At 41.5% G+C, this 24,164-nt stretch overlaps 1 protein-coding gene across 7 annotated transcripts in view; it reads right to left on the bottom strand.

The window, feature by feature from the left end:
- MAP2K5 (mitogen-activated protein kinase kinase 5) overlaps positions 1-23,199 on the bottom strand; it is a 256,630-nt gene extending 233,431 nt beyond the window's left edge. For 6 of the 7 annotated variants that reach the window (XR_004285719.1, XM_032342997.1, XM_032342999.1 and 3 more), the window contains exons 1-3: positions 22,448-22,614; positions 16,017-16,065; positions 2,267-2,334 (exon numbers count right to left, since the gene is read on the bottom strand). Coding sequence is in view for 6 of the 7 variants with exons in the window: in XM_032342997.1 (XP_032198888.1) it covers positions 2,267-2,334; positions 16,017-16,065; positions 22,448-22,582 (252 nt within the window). In the remaining variant the exon portion in view is untranslated. Of the gene's footprint in view, positions 1-2,266; positions 2,335-16,016; positions 16,066-22,447 lie in introns of all 7 variants that reach the window. The other variant, XM_032342996.1, reaches the window with a different exon arrangement.
- Between the last annotated feature and the right edge of the window lie 965 nt (positions 23,200-24,164).

Genomic DNA, 24,164 nt, shown 5'->3' with positions numbered 1-24,164 from the left:
AAATAAAATGTTACACTGCCTATGTCCTCCAATCTAAAAGTGAAAATTGATTAATTCGTGAAATACACAGATTTGGGGATCAATGAGCTAGATGATTTCTTTTCAGACTAAAAAGTGGCCCTATCGAAATCTCAGAAACTTGTAAGTTTAAAGACAATTACGTAACTCTTAATGTGTTTTCTTTCCTACAACACAAAAATAAACAATACATTTGAGAAAATAAGCATCAATCATAAGGAATATATACTACAGATATCTCAACTAAGGTACCACACACACACAAATCATCCAGAATATAATAATGGTGACACACAGACAGTTCCCCACTAACGTGCAAGGAGGTAGATGGGAAAGAGCATAAAACACCCTTTATAGCCCCAGCTTGCACATCCGGAGAGGCTGCACCTCAACTCCACGCTCACACTCACACTAGCCCTAAGTCCTTGGCATATCTCCTAGCCACTGCTTCCTCATCTAAAACATGGGGATGATAGTATCTACCTCACCAAGTGATTATTAAAACCAAAGAAAAAATCAAATACCTTTTGTATCATATATATATATATATATATATATATATATATATATGGCACTTGGAAATGATTATTAAACTCTGATGATATGCATAACATTTCTCAAAAAGGACAATTTGTCAAAACTTCCCAAAAGCACGTTTTTGAAAGCACACCTTTGTGTATGGCTATGTCAGAGACATGATAAAAATACCAGAATGTCAGTAACATACTTTCCACAGCAGATGTGTGCTGAAAAACCAGAACCCATCTGTATGTGTGTCTTCTAAAAATAAGCATGTCTCATTCTCAGGAGAGTTGGCCAATCTATCAATACTAGTGCTAGACCTTTCAGCAGACAATTCTCCTTTGCCTTTCAAGGTACTGATGAGCCCTGCTCTAAATTCTCAGTGCACAAAGACTCTCAAATAAGTTAATGGGAAGTCAATGGGAAATTGACTTTTCCTACTCTGTGCTGGTCTGAATGCAACGCTCTGTTAATCATGCCATCCTTCTTGTTCTCTTTCCTCCTACCCTAAATTAAAACTATTGGCGGAAAACCTTACAGATATTTTACAGTCTTCATTACAATGAAACAGTATTCTGGTGGAAGTTGAGGTCCATCAAAAATCTACAACCTCACTGTTGGCTAGGAATGAAGTCTCCTGGACAAGCAAGGGCCCTGATACCATCATTTCCACCTTTATACCACCTTGCCTTTGTCTAGAACTTTTAACTTTGCAAAGGTCTCTCACATCTATTATCCCATTTGATCATACAATGAACCTGTGCAGTAGAAAGGACGAGTATTATTACCCATAAGTGACAGATGTGGCAGCGGTAGCTAGAAAGGTTAAGTGCTCTGCCTAAGGCCGGCAAGCCAGAGAGCCGTGGTCCGATCTAAGTCCAGTGCTCTGGTGCTCTCTCTACCCGACCACTAGAAAAGGTTTTGTAAACAGATTACAAACTCGGATGAAAGAAAATAAAATGTGTAAGAGGAAATAGCACAGTAAGAGGCCAGCACAAATCAGGGCTCAGGGAAGCTGTACCTCCTCATCACAGCTGGACTTGTCAGGCTTAGTATTAAAGTTTTAGGCATGTACCCTTTTGTCTTCTCTACTTTTGTCTTTTATCTACTTCCGTCCCAGACAAACGCTAAGGCATATTTCCACTGAAATTTGCAACACAAAAGAAAAGTCACTTCAGGATATATTCAAATCCCTCTGATTCAGTACGTAACCCTGTGGTTCATTTCAGGGTGGAGAAAAAGAGGGGTGGTTAGTGCATAAAATAACACTTTAAAATCGTGTATCCATACTGAGCCTGCAGCTACATTTAACTACAGTCTGTTTGGAAGGGTGAAAGAGATCTCCAGTTGAAAGTAGATTTTGAAAAATTTTTTAGAGCCCAGGGGTTCATTTTTAATGAGCCGTTACTTTAAGTACTGCATAAAAAATACAGGAAATTGATAGTCCATTTAGTCTGCACCATACCTAATGCAAAAGTCATTAAGATGCATTATTCTTAATGTTCATGATATGATCAGTAAGTGTCTTTTTAAAAGAATGCCCTTAACTTTAACGTGTAAGGAAATCCTTAAAACCCTTATGCATCCTACAGAAGAATGTTATGGTAGCTGTGATTTACTTTTACATCTTCACCGTGCGAGAAAAAGCGCCCACGATTACATCAACACATTATAATATGACATTTACGTTCTCATCTTGTAATGTGACAATTTTATGACGACTTACATAGGACAGCATGGCCTTCATTTCTTCATCGCTCCTCACTGTAATTCGGTCACCATCTTCATCTTCATCTGTTTCAAAGGCAACAAAGTGTGAGTGGTGAGATTTGCAGTGTTTAAATGCACAAAACCACGTCAGCTGGGAATGTAACACAACTGCTTTTCACAATGTGAGAGCCAAATCTTCAAAACCATGTTTTTGAAGATATTGAGGTTATCGGTTTGTTTTGCTGGGGTTTTTTGTTGTTCAGAATATAAGCAGTCTCGATAAAGAGCCAGAAATTTCCGGGACAGCTAAGAATTAAAATGCTGCTTACGTCAAGCTTGACTTGTATCTAGGTTAACATGTCACTGGAGTGTGAATAAAAAGGTTTGGTGTGAAGAATGTTGCACACTGAAGGAGGCCAGTCTTGTTCTACCCTGAGTGCTTCCTTCTTTCTCACACAGCATCCTGTCCCTTTTCTGTCCGGTCTTCCTCTCTCCCCGGCAAGCTCTTATGTGACAGTAGTGTGATAATACTGAACACAGACTACACAAAAAGCACCATGATTTGTGCTTCAGACACCACATCTCCTTAAAAATTGCACAAGGATCCTATGATGTGGACAGTGTGACTGGATTACTACCATCCCCTTCCCATAGAAGAATAGGGAGCTTCTAGAAGGTTAACTTGCAAAGCAACTCTTAACACAGTTAACCCCATAACCCATTTTATCTGCTAGGTCACTTGCTCTTTCCAAACAGTTTCATTTCTGTGGGGTACTCTGACTATAACAGCCTTCAAATGGCTATTCATGTGATTTTGAAAAAATCTGATAGTCCCAAAATTGGAGGATAATTAGACTTTACAAAATACACAAGGAGAACATGTACATTTGAATAACTGCATCACCCCAAGCAGCCCACATCCAGAAACTTATTTCTATGATGCTTCTCCTGTTCAAAATAGTTTTGAAATACCTCTTTGAAAACTGCTTTAAGAACCCAAAGAGAGACCGCGTGAAAATATGAGATCTTTTTATCCTTTTTTGGGAAAAAAAAAAAAAATTTTTTTTGGAAGTAAATGTTACACCCAAAGTGGGGCTCGAACCAACAATGCAGAGGTCAAGAGTCACATGTTCTACCAACTGAGCCAGCCAGGTGATGACCCTATCAGATCTCATTTTTAACCCAAAACGGAACTGCTTGCCCGGTCGCTCACCTGTGCTATCTGCCAGGTATGACTTGGAATGACTTTTATTTCTAAATACTTAGTTAGCTCTTTTACACCTCTAAAAATAAAGATCTGTCAACAAAACAGCCTATATGATAGGTTCTAAATATATGGCTGAAAGAAAAATACCAAAAACATTTTGAGCATTTTGTAGCATTGTTGGAAGAATGCTCCAACAATGTTCCCGGGGGTAACTTGGAAGGGGCAGGCTTGCTCTCAGCTGGTGCAGCTCTGATGTACTTGTTAAACAGCCAGTGTTGTTATTTTATTTATTTATTTATTTATTTATTTATTTGGTTTTGGTCACTGATTTGGTCAGATGCAGAGAACCAGATCCCAGGCCTGCAGAAGCAGACAAATCTCAGGTCATACAGAGAACAAGCTTATATGACATGCTCTAGGGACTCTTACTGAGAATACAGGGGGAGTTCAGTCCAGCTCGTGGATCTTTGCCCACCACATCCCAGCAGTCCTCCCTCCCATCCAGCCGCGGTTCTGAAGATATCCCCCTGCTCAGTGGCCAGGCCATGGAAACCCTAGGAGGGAGCTTGTATTCTCTCCTAATTAGCCCATTGCAGAGCAAAATGCTACTTCCTTTTCCTCCCAGCAGCCAATAGCAATCTATCTGACAGCATGATAGAAACTAGCAGTTGAGCCAACCCTGCTCAGTGATCAAGCCAACTGCTTTCATTGGGGTTTCTCTCCAAAGCATTTGTTCCTGGATCCTGGATCGTGGTTCACTCCCAAAGAGTTCCTGAACTCAATGCAAATCAGTATCATCAAGTCACACCATTTAAATAGCTACATAAGAAAGAGCTGTCCAGTGTCACTACTGTACTATTCTACTAAGAGCTGCTTGTTCTCAGTATAAAAGGCACATAGTGGTCATTTCCTGTAACAAACATTTAAAAAATAATAATAATAAAAACATTCTGCCTAAGAGGCTGAGGCCTAAGAATATTACATATATAAGAAACTACATAGGAATTTAGCTCTTTCTTTCTGAGGTGCAGACACTATTAAAGCTAAATTGGAGAAGAAAAAGAAACGCCATTCTAGTTTGGAAACAAAGGGGAGTTCCTACATAAGTTCTAGAAACCAGTATTTTCAAGGCTAAGTCAAAAATGTTCTCTTACGAATACAGGAAACAAAGAAAAAACTGATATAGTATAAAGAGATGTAATGTTACATATTGCCACACATGAAAACACTTCACATTTTTGTTTTAAAAGCAAGTCAAATTCTCCATTTAGATGTGGGCTACAAGGATTTGTTCTTGATGAAGTCCTGAACTTGGTAAAATTTCCAGCCTGAATAAAGCAGCTTTTTGTAACTCTCATTTCTACATCAGAACTAGCTACAGAGACGGTGGCTAAAGGAATTGTTTATATTCAAATTTCAATATATACAAGACCTCAAAAAGGTACCATTCACAAGGGATGAAGAAGTGTTTGGAGTATAATAAAACAGGTGAAAACTCTTTTTAGAATTTGTGAAGAGGAGCACCTGCGTGGCTCAGTGGGTTAAAGCCTCTGCCTTCAGCTCGGGTCATGATCTCAGGGTCCTGGGATCGAGTCCCACATCGGGCTCTCTGCTCATCAGGGAGCCTGCTTCCTCCTCTCTCTCTGCCTGCCTCTCTGCCTACTTGTGATCTCTGTCTGTCAAATAAATAAATAAAATCTTAAAAAAAAAAGAATTTGTGAAGAGAGGGCACGGATTCCAGAAAAATCATTTAATTCACAGTCTCTCTCAATCAGGAATAACACAACAAGAGTTCTCTAAGCTCTCAAAGCCAGAGCTTGAACCTTTATGGTTTCTTAAAACAGAAGATTCTGGAATTCCATGAAATCGCTGAGTGATTAGTTCAGGAAAATAAATAAATAAATAAATAAAACAAAACAAAAAACCTGTGAGGGAAGTCAGCTACCAGAATTTCTTGCCTAGCAGTTTCATGAAGAGGAGTTAACAAAACACTATAAGGACACTTGGCTCTAAGTGGACAGAAAACCAAGGCCAAAAGGCCCAAATACCCAACCTAGGGATAAAGTGTTGGTGCTGTTCCATAAGGCTTCTGACTCCAAAAGAAAGATTTCAGTTAACTTGAAGGAGGCATTCTAATAAAGCCTGGGGATAAAATCAGACTTACATGACATAGTGATTAATGGTTCTTATGGATTATTAAGGGACTCCATTTTATATAGGTATTGGTTTTCTTTGCAAATTGCTCTTTGGGTGACTGAGAGACTCTTCGCTATTTGTGATCAGTAGTTTTAATGAAGACTCCTGTTCTTGTCAAAGAGGAAACTGAGTTGGAAAAGTAATCCCACTTATAAGATTGATGATTCTGGCCAAAACACAAAACCCAAACTATCTATCCCTATGATGGCAGTCAAACCATTTACTTGCCTTGACACTTAAGTAAGAATACACTTGTCTGTAAAGACAATAAATTCCAAAGACATCCAGATGGCCAAGAGACGCATGAAAAATGCCCACTATCACTCATCATCAGGGAAACGCAAATCAAAACCACGATGTGTTATCTCCTCACACCTGTTAGAATGGCTATCATCAAAAAGACAAGAGACACCAACTGTTGGGAAGGATGAGGAGAAAACAGAGCCCTTGTGCACTACTGGTGGGAATGTAAACTGGTGCAGCTACTGTGGAAAACAGTACAGAGGTTCTTCAAAAAAATTAAAATAGAACTATCGTGTGACCTAGCAATTCTATTTCTGGGCATCTATCCAAAGGAAACAAAATCACTCTCTTAAAGAGATACATGAACCTCTGTGCTCATTATGCAAAATAGTCAAGATATGGAAACTACTTAGGTGTCTACCAACAGATGAATGACTAAAGATGTGGTATATATATACAATGGAATATTACTTGGCCATGAAAAAGAAAGACACATGCCATTTGCAACAACTTAGATGAACCCTGTGAAGGGCATTATGCTAAGTAAAGTTAAGTTAGAAAAAGACAAATACTGTATGATACTGCTTATATGTGAAATTTTAAAAAGCCAAACTTAAGGGCACCTGGGTGGTGCAGATGGCTAAGTGTGTGACTCTTGGTTTTGGCTAAGGTTGTGATCTCAAGGTCATGAGATCAAGCCCTGCATCAGGCTCTGTACTCAGTGCGCAGAATCTGCTCAGGACTCTCTCTCTCTCCATCTGCCCCTTCCCCCTCTAAAATAAATAAATCAATCTTTTTTTTTTTTTTTTAAAGCTAAACTTAGGAAAACAGAGTGTAATTATCAGGGGCTGGGGCAGGGGCAAATGGGGAACTTTTGCCAAAGGGTATGAATTTCTAGTTATAACAAGGTCTAGAGATCTAATGTAGAGCATGGTAATTATAACTAATAACACTGTAACATACTTTCTAAAAGATTTATTTATCTGTCTGAGAGAGAGAGAGAGCGCTTGCATTTGAGGGCAGAGAGTCTTAAGCAGACTCTGGGCTGAGCATGGAGCCCTTTGAGGGGGCTCAATCCCATGACCCCAAGATACGATCTGAGCTGAAACCAAGACTGGACACTTAAAGGCCTGTACTACCCAGGCACCCAACACTATGACATATATCTGAATGCTGCTGAAAGTAAATCTTAAATATTCTGACCACAAAAAAGAAATGGCAATTCTATAACAGGATAGAGATGTTAGCTAATGCTATGGTAGAAATCAGTTTGGAATATATAAGTGTATCAAATCAGCAGGTTGTATACCTCAAATTTACACAATGTTATATGTCAATTATATATCAATAAAGCTGTAAAAAAATATTTTAACATAAAAACAAAGGGGGGAACCTGGGTGGCTCAGTTGGTTGAGCATCCAAAGCCCAGTTTCAGCTTGGGTCATGATCCCAGGGTCGTGGGATCAGGCCCCAAGTCAGGATCCATACTCAGTGGGAAGTCTGGCTAAGATTCTCTCCCTCTCCCTTGATTCACTGGTGCTCTCCCTTCCTCTCTCTCAAATACATAAATAATCTTTAAAATAAAGACAACAAATTGACAGTTATTAGAAGTATTGAAGGATAAAGTAAGAAGACATACCAAGCAATTTGGTGTAACAGTAATTTAAAATAGTTCTCTGTTGAAAGCTGGACACACACAGCCCTTCCAGCTGACTCTGGTTATTTGCCTATCAAACTCTTAGCTATAATATGAACACTAAATGGAACTGCAGATCATAAAAACTTACTAAAGTGGCACAAAGAATTACAAGGTTATAAATATGTTGTTGAAAAACACTAGAAAGTAGTGGTACTAAGTAAAGAGAAGTAGAGAAAATAATTTGAACTTTTTGTCTTATACATAGAGGTTCTTTACCATCTGACCAAAAAAGCATTACTAGATATGACCAAGGCGGCGGGGGGGGGGGGGGGGGGGGGGGGGTCGGTATATGCAATAGATCTGATACACTGGTTCACAATGAGAATTCCAGACTTCTCTAGTTGCCTGGAGCACAGTAATATGATTTTCCAGCACATTAGGGAAGCAAAAGTAGAACCAGAAAGTCTATGTACTGGCTGGATTTTGTTAATGTCACTTAAAATGGAGGAAAAAATCCTAGCAAGATACCAAATAGAGTGCAGCAGATGGTAAACAAATATTATGAAGCAATCTTCACAAAATCTGCAGTGTGTCACAAATATACAAAATGGCAGAGTTTGGGAAAAGAGAATCATAACAGGCCATATGTTGTTAGCAATTTTATTTGAAGCAACATGCAATCCAAAAGAGAAACCAAGAGGAGGAACATAAAGGCCCAACAGAGGAGAGGCAGCCTCAGGTAAGGGGCGGTCAGAATGGCAAGCACAGAGCCTATCAAGGTAAACAGCAGGCAACCTGGCAGACGCCACGGAGCTCTCAGCCACAGAGCACCCACTGCAGTGACAGGGCTCAAATGGGCTTTCAGGAGAAACAACCCAGCTTCTGCAAAGAGCAACAGAAAGTTAAGGCAATATATTATATGTCATTTGTCACACTCCTTCAGTCCTAGGCGAGTCAATTAGAACTACAGCAAAGGCATTTTCCCAAGACAAGAGGAAAGAAATGCAAACACAACTGTGGAGGTTAGAAAAGACATTCAACAAGAAATTATCAGAAAGGTTGTCAAGTTTATAGAGCCTTTCTCAGGTATGACACCTAAGATGTGGACAGGACCAGAAGTCTCAGTTTCTATGGCCAAATCTTCTCGGCCATGAATTTTAATTTTGCTCCATGTCCCTGCCTCCTGTTTCCTTCTTCACTTCTTTGCTCCCTTCTTCTCTCCACTATAGCAGCCTTGCCCTCCTGAAGCTTCCACTCCAGCTGAGACAGACTGAAGGGGATGAGGAGGTGAGCAGCACAGGTATCTGGGGAAAGGTGTTCCAGGCAGAAGGAAGAGCTAATGCAAAGGCTTTGGAGTAGAATACTTGGTATGTTCAAGAGACTGAGAGAAAGGCAGAGTAGCTAGCACAGCATGAGAGCTGGGAGAGAAAGAGAGGAGTTCAGAGAAGCAGCGCTGTGGCAGAATTGGGGGCAGATGAGAAAAGGCAAGACCTCGGAGGGCATTTTAAGGACTTGGCTTTTACTCCTGAGTAAGATGGAAACTGGAGGGTGCTGAGTGTTGTGATCTCACTTACAAAGGATCACTGGCTGCTACGTGCAGAACAGGCTGTTTGGAGGCAAAAGCAGAAACAGGGAGACCAGTTAGGAGAAACCACTGTCCTAGGCCAGGTGAGAGATGATGGTGGCCTAAACAAAGCTGACATACTGAGCAGTCATCATATGCGGGATATATTTTAAAGCCAGAGCTAATGGGATTTTCTGATGGATGAGATATAGGGTTTGAAGGCTTGTCCTTCATTCCTTCAACTATCCATCCACTGCACTCCAGAAACATACTGAGTGTCTACTATATGCCAGGTACTATGATAGGGTTTCTAGAGACTCAACAATGGCAGTATTGTCTAGTGTCTTCAAGGAGCAACTAGCCTGGTACTTGAATGAGAACTTGAACTTCTTAATTTGCATGCAAAATAACAAGACTACTAATAAAGCTACTATTCTCCTAAGACTAAAAGGGATCTGGACTTTGTACATGGATGATACTGCAAACCAAAATTTGAATAAATTAAAACTCTCTTCAAATAGTCTCAGTATCAGCATAATTAACTCTTAACCTGTTAAATAATTTTTAGACTGTGTACTATTGTGAGTTACAATTTTTTTTAAGACTTTATTTATTTATTTGACACACAGAGACAGATCACAAGTAGGCAAAGAGGCAGGCAGAGAGAGAGGACGAAGCAGGCTCCCTGCTGAGCAGAGCCCGATGTGGGGCTCGTTCCCAGGACCCTGGGATCATGACCTGAGCTGAAGGCAGAGGCTTTAACCACCTAAGCCACCCAGGCGCCCTGTGAGTTACAATTTTTTTATTAAACTAGTTAGTTTTACTTATAAGCAACCACTTATCTTTTACACATACTATAGTTTAAGAAAATGAAATTTCATTTTTTTCAAATAATTTGATTTCCAAATATTTTATAATTAAGACTTTTCTCCAAAGCAAAAAGGGGTTCTCACCCAACTATTCTTAATGACACTACCTTTGCTGTTTGGACATGAAGGGTATATCCTACAGGTATTTCTCCAGTAATCAGCTATAGTGATTTTCTATGCTGTAAGAATTTAAAATTTATGGGCGCCTGGGTGGCTCAATCAGTTAAGCATCTGCCTTCAACTCAGGTCATGATCTCAGGGTCCTGGAATCGAGCCCCACATCTCGCTCCCTGCTCAGCAGGGAACCTGCTTCTCCCTCTCCCTCAGCCTGCCGTTCCCCCTGCTTATGCTCTCTCTCCGTCAAATAAATAAATAAAATCTAAAAAAAAAAAAAAAGAATTGATGACTTAAATAATTTGCAATTTTGCTTTAAATGGTCATATTATGCCAAATTTAAAATGATGAACTGGGGGCACCTATCTGGCTCAGTTGGTGGATTGTGCAACTCTTGATCTTGGGGTTATGAGTTCAAGCCCCAGGTTGGGTGTAAAGAGTACTTAAAAATAAAATTTAAAAAAAACTGATGAGCTGGTTTTAAAGTTTCCTCCCAAAATAATCTTCCAGAAATTCATAAAACAACTAAAATGAAAAGTGTAAAATGATCATGATTGAAGAAAGATAAAGATAAGATAAAGATAAAATAAAGATTTATCCTACAACCATATCTTAGGAACCAAAACTCAGAGGCACAGCTTGACAAGTGTAAAGATACTTATGAAAGTTATAGACCAAAACACGTGAAGTTGGAGTACCATGGGAAAGTGGGGCCACATGGTATTTATAGGTGTAAATCAGCACTTGTCTACATAGACTCACAATGCATCTTTCAAGTCACCAGCAAGAATTTACCACCCAGTGCCACCAGCCCAAGAGTCACTTTGCTGCAGTCACCTGTGTAGAGATAATCCAAGGAGAGGAGCCCATGTAACAGATCCAGGAAACTCATTAGTGGGCACAGCTGATTTGTATCGCCTCGTGTGTTGGTGCACTCATTAATCTGTTAATGAAACTGTGGAAATCAGCAGGGGTCTCTGGGCCTATATGAATGTCAAGCTCCTACAGCATATGTAGGGCCCATACATGCAAACATACAAGCCTTTTATGATAATGGAATTTAGCTTTGTCTCAGGAGTGTTCTCACATCTGGGAAAAGACAAATTATTCAATAACTGGTATGGAGTCAGCTGTCTAAGTGCCTGAATAAAGTTGGATTCCCCACCTGACTTCTCCTTTCATCAAAACAGACTGGAGATGATACAAAAATGTAAAATCTTTGGACATTTGTATTAAAAATGCAGGCTCTTTTCAGGGGGAAAAAACCCACATTAATACACATATGAATGTATGTTTTTATATACATAGCTAATATGTGTGTGCTTAACCCTATTAAAGTACAGCAAAAAAGAATACGGATGAATGTTTTTTCAATATCTGGAATGCGGAAGATCTTCCTAAGAATGACATAAATGCAGAAATCACAAAGGGCAATATGAAAAATCTGACCATGTAAAAACTTCAACCTTCTCCGTAGAAAAAAAAGAAGAGGGGGAAAAGACCAAAGCAAGTTGAAAAGAAAGCAGTAAATAGACAAAAATAGCTCTAACATGTAAGACAAAGCCCCAATTTTCTCAATATTGGAAAGCCCTTAAACCAATTCAAAACCTACAATCTATAAGAAAAATGGGCAAAGGTGACAAAATGGTTCACAGAAATGAAATATGTATGACTGAAAGAGCAGTGAAAAGATACTGAAGCTCACTTATAACTGATACAAAATAAAACAACACCATAGTAATCTCCTCTGCCCTTCAAACTGACATTGACTAGGAAGTTCGCTCATAAAAAATATACCCAGATTTGGTGAGGGTAGGGAGAAATGGGCATTCTCAAACATTGTTGGTGGGACTGTAAATTGGTTCTACCCTTAGAGAGCAACATGGTAATAGCTATTAAAATGTAAAACAGGGGTACTCTTTGTCTCAGTAGTTCCAACTCCCGGGAATTGATCCTACAAATATATTTCTACAACGTGGAAAGATAAAAGGCAATACCATTGACTGCAGCATTTTTTCTAATACTAAATAACTGCTAACAACTTAAGATTGGTCTATCAGTTGGTCAAATAAATTAAGCCATAGCCATAAAATTAGGCATAATGTAGTCATCCGAAAGACTGAAGTTGATTTGCACACACTGATGTTTGAAAGAGGTCCTACAGACACCCTAAGTGGGGGCAGGGGAAATTAGTTGCCGATAGTGTGTGTTACATCCAGAGAAAACTTCATAAGGAAAAGGAAGAAACTGTTAAATGGGGAACTGGGGAAATGGGGACTTTTAGTTTTCCTTTCATTTTTACACTGTTTAAACACTTTTTTTAAATCATCTATACCTTCTTAATTAAAAAAGAAATCAAACACTAGACATTGGAAAGTATTGTTATTTGCACTCTAATTATAAGGCGAAAGGGCCTAAAAGGGCTAAGATGAAAAAGGTTTAGGGCCATCGGTCTAAGAGGTAAATTCAGCACAAATGGGTCTGCCTCCCCTCTTCCAGCCTAACTCCCCTCAAAAACACTATCCCCAGGAACAGAAACAGGAAAGAAGAGAGTGACTGTAGATCCCCTGCCCCCTTAGGTCAGAGGGCCTAGTCAAGTGTGGGAATCTGAATTTGGGGCCTGACTGGTCCACCACCAGTTTATATCCCTTGCCTAGGCAACAGCACAAATAATCCAAAAACAACAAATGATTTACTTGGCTTTAGGTCACATTAATTTTAAAATTATCATCTGAATATGGACACACAACATTCCATTTTATTCAACAAGGGTGTTCCCACAAGGCACTAAGCTAAGCACTAAGAACAAGAGTGAAATAAAACATGGTACCTGTCAAGTCATTCAAAATCTAGTGAGGAAGGAAAATACGAACACAGCTCATGGGAAGGTGGGCCCAATGGGTTACCTGCTCTAGTAAAGGTGGGGAGAGATTAACTCCATCTGGGTGGGGTCAGAGACTAAGCCAATAGACGGCACTTCTCAGAAATGAAGAATCTGTAGATTACCTTCCCCCCTCCTTTCCACTTAACAACTCATTTCCTTGATAAATTTGACAACACCGTTTCTCTTGTTGCTTAATTCATCACTATATACAATACCATTTCTTGCAAAAGAAATCAACTTGTGTTACATACACTTTACAATATTAAACATATTACCATAAAGACATCTTTGGTCAAAGTTTTATTTATCTGGGAGTTGTTCCATCATAGCTATACACCACTGACATAGCTCCAAAATGTCAGCAAATCAGCCTACAAACTACATCTTTCCAAGTATTTCCTCTACATAGACTCCACTTATTAGTTCAGATCTTTGGGTCAGAACACAAGGTCATCCTAGAGCAATCATGAAAAGAGCCAGGCTAGGATTTTAACCTAGGCTAAAGAAACAAAGGACAGTTACTATTTTATCTATGTTTTGGGGTTTTGTTTTTGCCTAGAACTGGTCAAGACACAGACGGGTACAGAGCTGTTACCCTCCTTTCAGTAAAGAAGGAGCAACATCTCTAAGAACTTAAACGTAGAAATTTAAATATTTTTTCTCTTAATGTTAAATATACTTTTCAGTGTTAATTATATTACCCTAAATATTTCTTTGATTAAAGCTTTATTTTTTCAAGAGTTGTTCCATAAGCCATGTAAACTTCCAAGTCATATAAACCCATAAGTCATGTAAACCATACTTAACACACTCTTTTCTGCTACACTTATGAACAATCAGAGTAAGGGACTTCAAGAAAGATTACAACACACAGAACAAGTATCAAAAGTGGCTGAGAGTGTATATATGCTCTGGAGTCCACATGAGAAAGTTCACCTCACCACTCAACATGTGAGCAAGCTACTTAGCAGAGATGCCTTTTCCTCAACTAAAATGGAGCTAATAACAACATGAGACTCTTAATCACAGGAAATAAACTGAGGGCTGCTGGAGAGGAGGGAGGCAGGAGAACGGGATAACGGGGTGACAGGCATGAAGGAGGGCACTGGATGGAATGAGCACTGGGTGTTCCATACAACTGACAAATCACTGAACTCTATCTCTAAAACTAGTAAGACTCTATATGTTAACTAACTTAATTTAAATAAAATAAAACTAAGTTAAAAAAAAAAAAAAACTAGTCCTTCAAAGTACTTCATGGGGATCTTGTGAAGGTTAAATTAAATGAGATAACCATGGAATGTTCTTAGCACAGCACCTGGCAACAGGGACAGATGTTTACTATCAGCCTGTCCAAGAAACCCTTGGCGCCACCAGAGACTTATTAAAAAGGGTCTGAAAAGCTTGCAACACTAATATGGACTTCAGATACATGTACCATTTTTCAACAGTAAATAGAGTCCAGGGTGGTTAATAAAATACTGATTATTTTAAGAGTTCTACACAAGTGACTTTTAAATACACGGAATGATGGTTGAAAATATTCAAATAATAGAGAAATACAGAAAGGAAAAAGTGTGCTCATTTAGCCAACCATTCCCCATTCTAACCCTCAAGTCCACGCTCCAGGGGAAACCACTGCAAGGCACTGTGGGTGGACGCTCTTCAGATCCTTGTCTCTCAATACAGACAAGAAGCAGGGAGGTGGAGGGATTAGCTATTTTACCAAATGGGCTCATACCATAACATACTATTTGTTTATTCAACAAAATATCGTGGAAATTTTTTCAGGCCAATGCATAAAATCCTAACTCATTCTCTTTAGCTGCTGTTCAGTTGGTTGCTGCTTCAGATAATGGGTAACTTATTAATCCACTATTCTAGGCATTTAGCTTTCCTCTAATTTTCTCCTATTAAAAATAATCGCACAGGGGCGCCTAGGTGGCTCAGTGAGTTAAGCCTCTGCCTTCGGCTTGGGTCATGATTCCAGGGTCCTGGGATCGAGCCCTGCATCAGGCTCTCTGCTCAGCAGGGAGCCTGCTTCCTCCTCTCTCTCTGCCTGCCTCTCTGCCTACTTGTGATTTCTGTCTGTCAAATAAATAAATAAAATCTTTTAAAAAATTTTTTTAAAAATTGCACAAGGATAGTTTGTTTGAAGGGTATTCAACACAGGGGCAAGTATTTCTGCTGAACAGCTTCCTAGATGTGAAGCTGCTGAAACCAAGGTTTTGCTCATTTTATATTTCGGTAGTAAGTACCGAAAGAGAGGACACTATACTCACTGTCATTAGCCATCTGCTAAAAACCAAGAACAACAAGTATGTCATAATATGGAGAAATCATACATCTTCTCACGGAGAAGTGGCCCTCACCTTCAAAAGAAAAGATGGGAACCACAGCTAAAAATCCTACCGTATCCCTCTCTACACCAGAGCCCCTTTCCATGAACTAAACTCTCATCTAACACCCAAGAATCTAACACCCCCTGCAATGACCTGGCTCATGTCAAAACTAGTTTTCTAAGCCATCCTGCCCTTCCCAATCCTCCAAGCCAACTGTGGGGCGGGGCTGGGTAGTAAGGTAGAGGGATTCAAGATCTGAAGGGCTCCTGTCATCATTTACCAGCCAGGCCAAGCCCCACTGAAACAGAATCATTCCAAGCAATGCTCACCTAAAAGCTCTATTCTGTTGCTGTTTTAAAGCAGCAATGGATTACAATCTTAATCAATAATCACTGGCCTACAGGTAGTTTACACGTTTCATTTTATCCCACAATATTATTACAGTGAGGAGCAAGAGCAGATAAAGGTCATGTTGGTAATTAAAGCTATATTATAGAAATATGCACACCCAAGATATGATTAAATAAGAAAATATTACTCAGTTCAGTATCATCATTAAACTTGCATTAATTTATAAATATTTAAATGTACCATATGATGATCATAAATAATCGGTTTTTGTCAGTTTCTAAAGTCATGCAACCCATAAACCCTTTGAAAAATTACTGCAGAAAGAAACAGTCAAGAAAGTATACGAGCCAGACTTACATTCAAATGCTGTGGTTGTTGCTTCAGGCAGAACCTGGCCTATCACATCCTAAACAAAGAAAGAATAAAGAAACACAATTAGCCATCTTCTTTATTGCTAACATGTGGCAAATCCTAGAGGAAATATGAGAACCTGAAAAAGATTTTTGAAATGTTGGCATAAACTATAAAAACATTAGTTCACAATCACACTTAGCCCAGCAATATAAGCCCAGAGTTTACATCTCTATTTAAGGGTGGGTTGGGGGGAGGCAGTTCTTTACCAAATCTACTCTGTATTAATATCATAATCTTTCACGCTTGATTCTACAGCATATACACACTATTTGTGCATTTAAAGCTGTGCACACACAGTTTGTTCTTGGAAAGCTGTGGAATATACTACCAATAGAAAGGTGTTTAGGAGTCAGACTAGCCTGGGTTTGAATCTCAGCTCTGTACTCAACTAGCTGTGTGACTGCTAACAAATAACTTAACCTCTCTGAGTCTCTATTTGATTATCTTCCAATATGGGTCTAGTAATACTCACAGGGGTAATGCAAGAATTAACTTAAATAATAAACATGTTAAAGTAGCGCACTGTAGACAACAAATGTAGTTTCTGATATGTAACTAGCAACCTCTCGCCTCGTATTCATTGTGCAAAGAATTAAGAAAAATAAGTTTCCGTGATGTATTATTCCAATGATGATATTAACCTATAATGCCACATGTGATACAAACAATTTTTATCAACCTATACTCTTACGCACTGGAAAACATACATTTAATGACACCGGAATAGAGTGAATCTAGTCTACAAAAATATTTTGTCTAAGGTACATAATCTGATGTCAATGTTTAAATGAACGCATAAAGCTGCAATCTTGAAAATCAGTCTACAGAGACAGCTTAGTTAAAGAGGCATGGAACATCTTCAAGAAATAGCCAGTTCTGGGAAAAGTGACCCTCCGTTACGTCCAGCCTAACCCCAATGGTCAGCAAACCTCACCGCTCTTGGGGAGCCCTGCCACAACGTCCCTCCTGGGCTCTGCCAGGAACTGGCACCAGGCAGCTGGCTGACAAAGCCGCCTGCAGTAGTTCTCAGCAGGGAGCCCACAGCCCTTCCAAGCGGGGCACTGAGCAGAGTGGCGGCTGCAACTTCCTTCTAAAGGCAGTTCTTCAGAAGCTTTTGCTGCAGTGGAAATTTGCATAATAGCCTCGCCTCTACAGTGCCTTTTTTTTTCCTGAAAAATAAATCTGTGCATATAAAATTGATCAAAGAGAACTATCTGAGGCAGTCCTCGCTCATTAGAGCCAAAGGAGATGAATTTTTTTTCCTTTTGCCTCTAGTCTTAGCCAATGAAACATCAACTCTGAGGAAGTATTTCTAAAAAATATTAGTGTTAAAGAGAGTCTGCACACTTATAGGTAGAAAGTATTTATTGACGAGTAAATGGAAACTGTAGAGCAAGTATGGGATAAAGATTACAGGCAGCTAGCGTAAAGCTTGAGTATGTGGACCAGAGCCAAAGTGTCTGGACCGTGGCTCTGCCATTCACTAGCAGACTGAAGGAGTCTCTCTGTGCCTCCCTTTTCTTCTGTGTAAACTGAGATTGTGATTGTACATACCTCACGGACTAAATGAGTTCATATCTATAAATGCTTACAAGAGTGTCTAGCACAGGGGAAGTGCTACATGAGTGTCTGTTAAATATAACAAGTCACTATTACTGGAACGTTACAAAGCCTACCTCACAACGAAACCCTAAATTTCAGCACCCAAGGACTGGTGGACGGTCACTCATTCACTTACATCCTCCTTCCACAGCATTTACTGAGGGCCTTTGCTAGCTGGTCGTGTCGTTAAAAACAAGCTGGGGGACTCCACCCCTTATGCTCCAAGTTGAGGTTACCTCTGGTTACATCAAGGGAACTCTGATCATCTCAATCTGGAGACGTGAATGCAACAGTAACAGCAGACTAATTCAGGATACTTCCTACTTATGAATAGCAGAGCCCATCAAACAGCAAATTTCTAATAACTAGCTGAAAACCTCGCCTGGCAGCAATGGTGTCCTTTACCCATCAACATAAATAAGGAGCCCCACAGCTTTTACACCTAATGTGGGGAAAAGGAGAAAGAAAAAGCAAATTTGCTTGAGAGAATCATGAGAATCATGTGAACACAACCAACCACCTTGTTTTATTAAAGCAAATAAAGTGGGGCTTATGATGCCAAAGGGCTAAAAAGCTTCAAAATTAGGTAATACCTACTGGTCATTTCTAAGCAGGACACATTTCAAAATTTTATGTATATTTTCCAATTACATTTTAAGTTACTTATCCGCCCCCCCCCCCAAAAAACCCATCTTAAGTCTCAACATAACATTTACCTAAAGAACTTTTCAAAAGAAAACTTAAGTTTAAATATCTTAATGGTGATCGTTTCTTTTTTTTTTTTTAAGGTTTTATTTATTTATTTGACAGAGAGAGATCATAAGCAGGCAGAAAGAGAGAGAGAGAGAGAGGAGTAAGCAGGCTCCCTGCCCAGCAGAGAACCCAATGTGGGACTCGATCCCAGGACCCTGAGATCATGACCTGAGCCAAAGGCAGAAGCTTAACCCCCTGAGCCACCCAGGCGCCCCTATGGTGATCATTTCTTGATCCTTTTCTTCTCTGTGCTTTTAATAAATCCATCAACTATGTGATTGATCAAAAATATAATTAAGCATCTACAACATGCCTGGACTAAAAAGATCACACAAGCTGTAGGCTACAGAAGAGTAAGATTCAGGAAGATGCTGGTGTGGTCACAGAGATAAAGACAAACCTAAAAGAGTAACAAAACAGGGCACTCACAGTATGATAAGAGCCAAACAAAAGACATAAATAGTCAAATATTTGCTAACTCAGGAGGCAGGAAAAAAAATCAAAGGCTCAATTTAGAGAAAAATTTCACAGATGAGGGGAAATCTGAACTGGGACTTAGGAGACAGGGTTCAAACAGCAAGAGGATTTAGAAAAACATTCTCTCCTCCCACTGCCTAGTTGAGATCTCCTGCACAATCTTACCAAAACTGGGGGCTGTCTCTACAAGAAACAGAACACAGAAAGCTGAAAAACAGATCACCAAATGTCTCTGCCCTTGGAGACCAGTAGGCCTACTTCACACTGCAGCCAGCCCCTAATTATTCAGATGCAGGACAAAGCCCCAGAGAAGTGACGTGACTTCTCAAAGGTCTCCCAGCTGCTTGATGGAGCTGTGACAAGAGCCCTCAACCACAACCCCACGTCCAAAACATGCTCAGGTACAAATGACTCGGGGACCACAGGCTGCTTCTGGCTTCTGTAGCTGGTGCAGCCCAAAACAAGCTGTGTGGCTTTAGCATTTTCCCCCTCTGGGGTTCATGCTCCTTCATTTGAAAACTGGAGTGAAGCGTTATATTAGATAAAGGGGATGCTTCCAGATTTCACTGGGCTTTAAATTTTAAGGGTCTAAGCCAAAGATGCTGAGATATCTGTTGGTTTTTTGCCCACTTCTTGAGGAAGAGATAAGATGACCCTAGAGAAGAGATCACCGGTGTCCACCAGGATCTGGGCACGCAGTTCACAGAGCCTGCTCTCAGGAGCACAAGAGAGAGCACAGCAAACATTGCTAAGAGCCCTTCATCAAGCCTTCCTGAGAAAGCGTGCTCCTCCTGGGCTTACCTGCACACACGCACGCATGAATGCACATGACACTCTGAGCTCTAGATGGTGGGACTGTTTGTGCAAAGTTTACTTTAAGGCCTGTCAGCCTGGAGCCAAGGAATCATTGAGAGATGCTTGAGAAGCAAAAGACTCAGGCCCTGTCCCTTATATATATATATTTTTAAAGATTTTATTAATTTATTTGACAGACAGAGATCACAAGTAGGCAGAGAGGCAGAGAGAGAGAGAGGGGGAAGCAGACACCCCGCCGAGCACAGAGCCCGAAGCGGGACTCAATCCCAGGGCCCCGAGATCATGACCCTAGCCGAAGGCAGTGGCTCAACCCACTGAGCCACCCAGCCTGTCCCTTGTATTTTAACAACAATACTTATAAAAGCACTTACTAAATTCCAGATTGTTCTAAGTGCTTTATGTATATCAACTCCAGTAGTCCTTCTACTCTGTCAGATGGCCACTATTTTTATCCTCCACCCTCCACTTTTTTTTTTTTTTTTTTTTTTTAACACATGAAGAACTGAGACACTTGCCCCAGGTGAGTTTGGTAAGGCTTGCAGTTTAAACCCAGGGAATTTGGCCCAGAGTTTGGGTTTTTAAACATTGCACCATTCTATTTTTTTTTTTTTAAGATTATTTATTTATTTGACAGACAGAGATCACAAGTAGGCAGAGAGGCAGGCAGAAAGAAAGGGGGAAGCAGGATCCCCGCAGAGCAGAGAGCCCAGTGAGGGGCTTGATCCCAGGACTCCGGGATCATGACCTGAGCCGAAGGCAGAGGCTTTAACGCACTGAGCCACCCAGGTGCCCCGCACCATTCTATTTTAAATAATACCTTCTGTTATTTCAAAAGAGGAAAGTGAAAGAAAGCTCACATCTTTCTAATCACAGGCACGATCTCACTTAATCTTTCCAAGTCTTGAGGACAGGAATCGTCCCTATTTTACAAGTAAGGAAACTGAGGCTAAAAGAGACAGTGACTTGGCTAGTTAGTGGGACTGTCTGCAATTAAACCCATGTTTCTAGATTCAAACCCTAGTAGACTGGCCCACAAAACCATAACTGCATGCAACTTCTTTGACACTCCCTTTGAAATATTTGAACAAATATTTTGGGATGCTAAAAAGCTCCAGAAACAGAGGGGAGACAGAAACATCCATCTCCTCCAGAAGTTTACCATTTTAGTGGAAGAGATAGACAAAACTGTGACAAAACCCGTGACCTTTGCTGGAACGAAACTGTGCAAACACAGAGGATGGACACATAGCCAAGATTAAGGTAGAGGAAAAGTGAAGCTGGGCTCTGAACGACAGGTAGGAGTTGGCCAGCTGAAGAAAGGGGCGGAGTGCAGACAGCCTGGGCGAACTCAAGGTTAGATCTGTGTTCCTGGAGCACGTGATGCTCCCAGGGGTGTAGTGGAGATGGAGCTGGTCCAGGTAGGCCTAGAGGGCCTAGAGGACCATGCTGAAAAGTCTGGGCCTTGTCATAAGGGAGGAAATCTATAAACATGTGAGTGTGTGAATTCCAGAAGCAAAGAGAAGGCCAACATTTGGTGTATAAGACTGGCAGTTGCTGGCTCATGCCAGCTTTGGGACTCCTGGCCCAGACACCTGAAAATCTGTGATGTTCTGGATGGTCAGGAAATCCAGAATTCAAAATGTAGGGTCAGGAATCAAATTTTGATTGAGTCATCAATGACTACGAAAAAAAAAAAAAAATCACATCAGAGATCTCCCTCCTCCCAGAAACCTCTGCTCCACCCCATCTTACCTTGCAGGTAAGCTGCACCATAGATCTGGTACCTGCCACATGTTTCTGGGTTAGGTTCGGCTTTTCATGCCTCAATTACTCAATATATAAAATGGGCACAGTGCACTCTGGCTATCTCAAATGTGTGCTAAAAGATGAGAAATGGCAGTGCAGCATGTGGAAAAAAATTACTAAGTAAGGAAATCTGAGTTGTGGTACTGACTCTCCCACTCACAAGCAACACGGGAAAAGCCATTCTGCCTAACTACTCCCCAGTAACTATCTCAAAAAAGGTAAGAGGTTTCAAAAGGCCACTGCCAAAGTTACATTCTGTTCTCACATCCCATGACTTTCTTTGCAATCCATTCAAATATCCTAAGAGTAATGACACTGCATTGATTCCAAGACACACCCTTTCCCCCAATGTTAGCATCTCTGAAACTGGGCAAATACTCTCTTACGTGTAGCGGGTCAGTTTAACGGGCAGTATTTTTTTTTCTGAGTGGTACCTAAAATGTTATCTTAAAAGCAGTGACACCTTAGGTTTGCTGAAACATGGTAAATTCAGGCTGCCTAGTTTCCCTTTCCCCAGTAGTCACCAAGTTCAGGGAACTCAGTAGAAAGGCATGGCTGGAATCTGGCCAGGGACATTCCGAGAAACACTTGGGGCAAAAACTTCCAGACTCAGCTTTTTGCATCCACTTGGTTGCTTCTGTGTGTATGTCCCAGTCCAGGCTGTTGAGCTCCTTGAGGGCAGGGGTTCAATCTGATTCATCTCTATTTCCCCAGGGCCCAGCACAATTGCCAGATTTCAGTCCATGCAATTAATCAATGCCTGTCGCTGAAGCAATAAAACTGTCCTCACAGGAGGCCAGCAATGCCCACCTTCACTAGCTCGGGCCACCAGACTCAGATTCAGTGGTTAGGGCGCTATCTACCCCCACAAATCCCTGTGCCCTCCTCAATGGGATTTGGAGACTGAGATTACCACTCACCAGCACATCCCTGAAGAGTAACTGCGGCCCGGAGTGCACTGTCCAGTCCACCGCGCCACTATTTGGAATCTTGATACGAATCACCAGCACCTGGTTCTCCATGGCATGGAAGGGGCCAAGGGCCAGCCACAGCATTACAGGTTACAGGGGCTCACATCCTGGTGCAGGAGGTACCCACTGGCTCCAGATTAAGCAAGAGCTCCAAGAGGTGACAAGGGGAGCGAGGTAAAGAACACAGAGGGTCGTGGGCGGGGGAGTAGAGAGAAGGAGTGGTCTGGAAGGAGCCCGCAGGGACCGAGCCAGACCCAGGCTGTCTGGGGTCGGGGGCTGCCTCCCTATGAGCGTGGACCGGGCAGGAGGCAGGGGCCCTTAGAACCTAGCGGAGATCAGAAGGTTCTGGATTGGAAAACTGGGCGAAACGGGATCGTGAAGCTCTCTGCCCTCTGTGTGGGTGTGAGGGCACGACCCCGTTTTAGGGAGGCAGAGCGGCAGGTGTCCACTCCTCCTTAGTGGAGAGTGGAGGGTCCCCGACTGGAAGGGACTCCGTCGGGGGCTGTTTGGAAGGAACCCCAGGGCCCCCAGAGCACGCGAGAGCTGAGGGAGGGCCTTCCGCCAGAGGACGGGAGAGCGAGTCCTGTTCCCCACCCCGAGTCAGAGGGCGCCGAGCGCACGGGCTCAACCCCGGCCGCCGCAGGCCGAACGTTCCTGCTGCGGCGGTAGCGGCGGCGGCAGGAGGAGGAGGAGGAGCAGGAAGGCGCGGCGAGGGCACTGTTACTCCGGAACCAAAACGCGCGGCACCGGAACCCCGGGAACGGGCGAGAGGGACCCGCCTCCCGCGGCGCCATGTTGGAAGAGGGCAGCTCCCGGCCAGCCCCGCCCCCACGACCCGGCGGGCTGGACGGAGGAGTGAGTGCGCGCAAAGTGCAGGGAGGAGGATGAGGGTCCGCAGGGCTTCCCCGCGCGGAGACTTCTGTCGCCTTGTGTCCGGCCCCGGCGATCGAGTGAAGCTCCTTGCCTTTTCCGACCCTCGTTAATGGCACCAAATCAGCAAGTACTCAAAAAGTGGTTCTCTCTTTCTCTTCCTTCTTCCACGCCGCAGATGCAGAAGGTCGTCTTCCTCTCACATTAGCAAAGAGTGTATGAGTTCCTTTCTTTTAAACCCCACAATTACCCTGAAATAGCAAACAGCTCTCTGTACAAAAGCAACAGTTAAAAAAAAAAAAAAAAAATCCGCCAGGAGTTCAACTGTCAGGGATCAGCTGCAGGAGTGGCATCATGTCCTCTTAATAAGTGGTTGCTGAAAATAGTCTCGTCCATGTATTTTCAACTCGGTGGCAATGTTTAAGCAATCGGTGATATCTCAGGCAGTAGCAATAACCCTGGGTTGTTTTTAAATGCCTGTTCTCAGATTTTAAAGTGCACAATTGTGGTGATCTATGGTGCCTAGATAAAAGTTTGTTTACAAATTGCAACCTGTAGGTTCGTCCGTAATCGGCTAATGAAGGTGCACATGCCGCTTTACTTTGGGTGCTGAATTTTGTATAAATTCAGTGGAAGAGGAGTGACATTTTCCCCCCTAACACTCAGATAGTTTATTCACTCGAGAGGACAAATAATTTAAATGTTGATTAATTTCAGTATAATACCAAAAAATGTTGTGCGTATTTTTCTCTGCCTTTCTTTTATATTTAACTTGAAAGTACGTGTAGGAGATACA

This window comes from Mustela erminea, chromosome 5 (genome assembly GCF_009829155.1).
Source record: "Mustela erminea isolate mMusErm1 chromosome 5, mMusErm1.Pri, whole genome shotgun sequence".
NCBI classification, from domain to species: Eukaryota; Metazoa; Chordata; class Mammalia; order Carnivora; family Mustelidae; genus Mustela; species Mustela erminea.
Note: the sequence above shows the minus strand (reverse complement) of the source record. Positions and strands in the feature narration are given on the sequence as shown.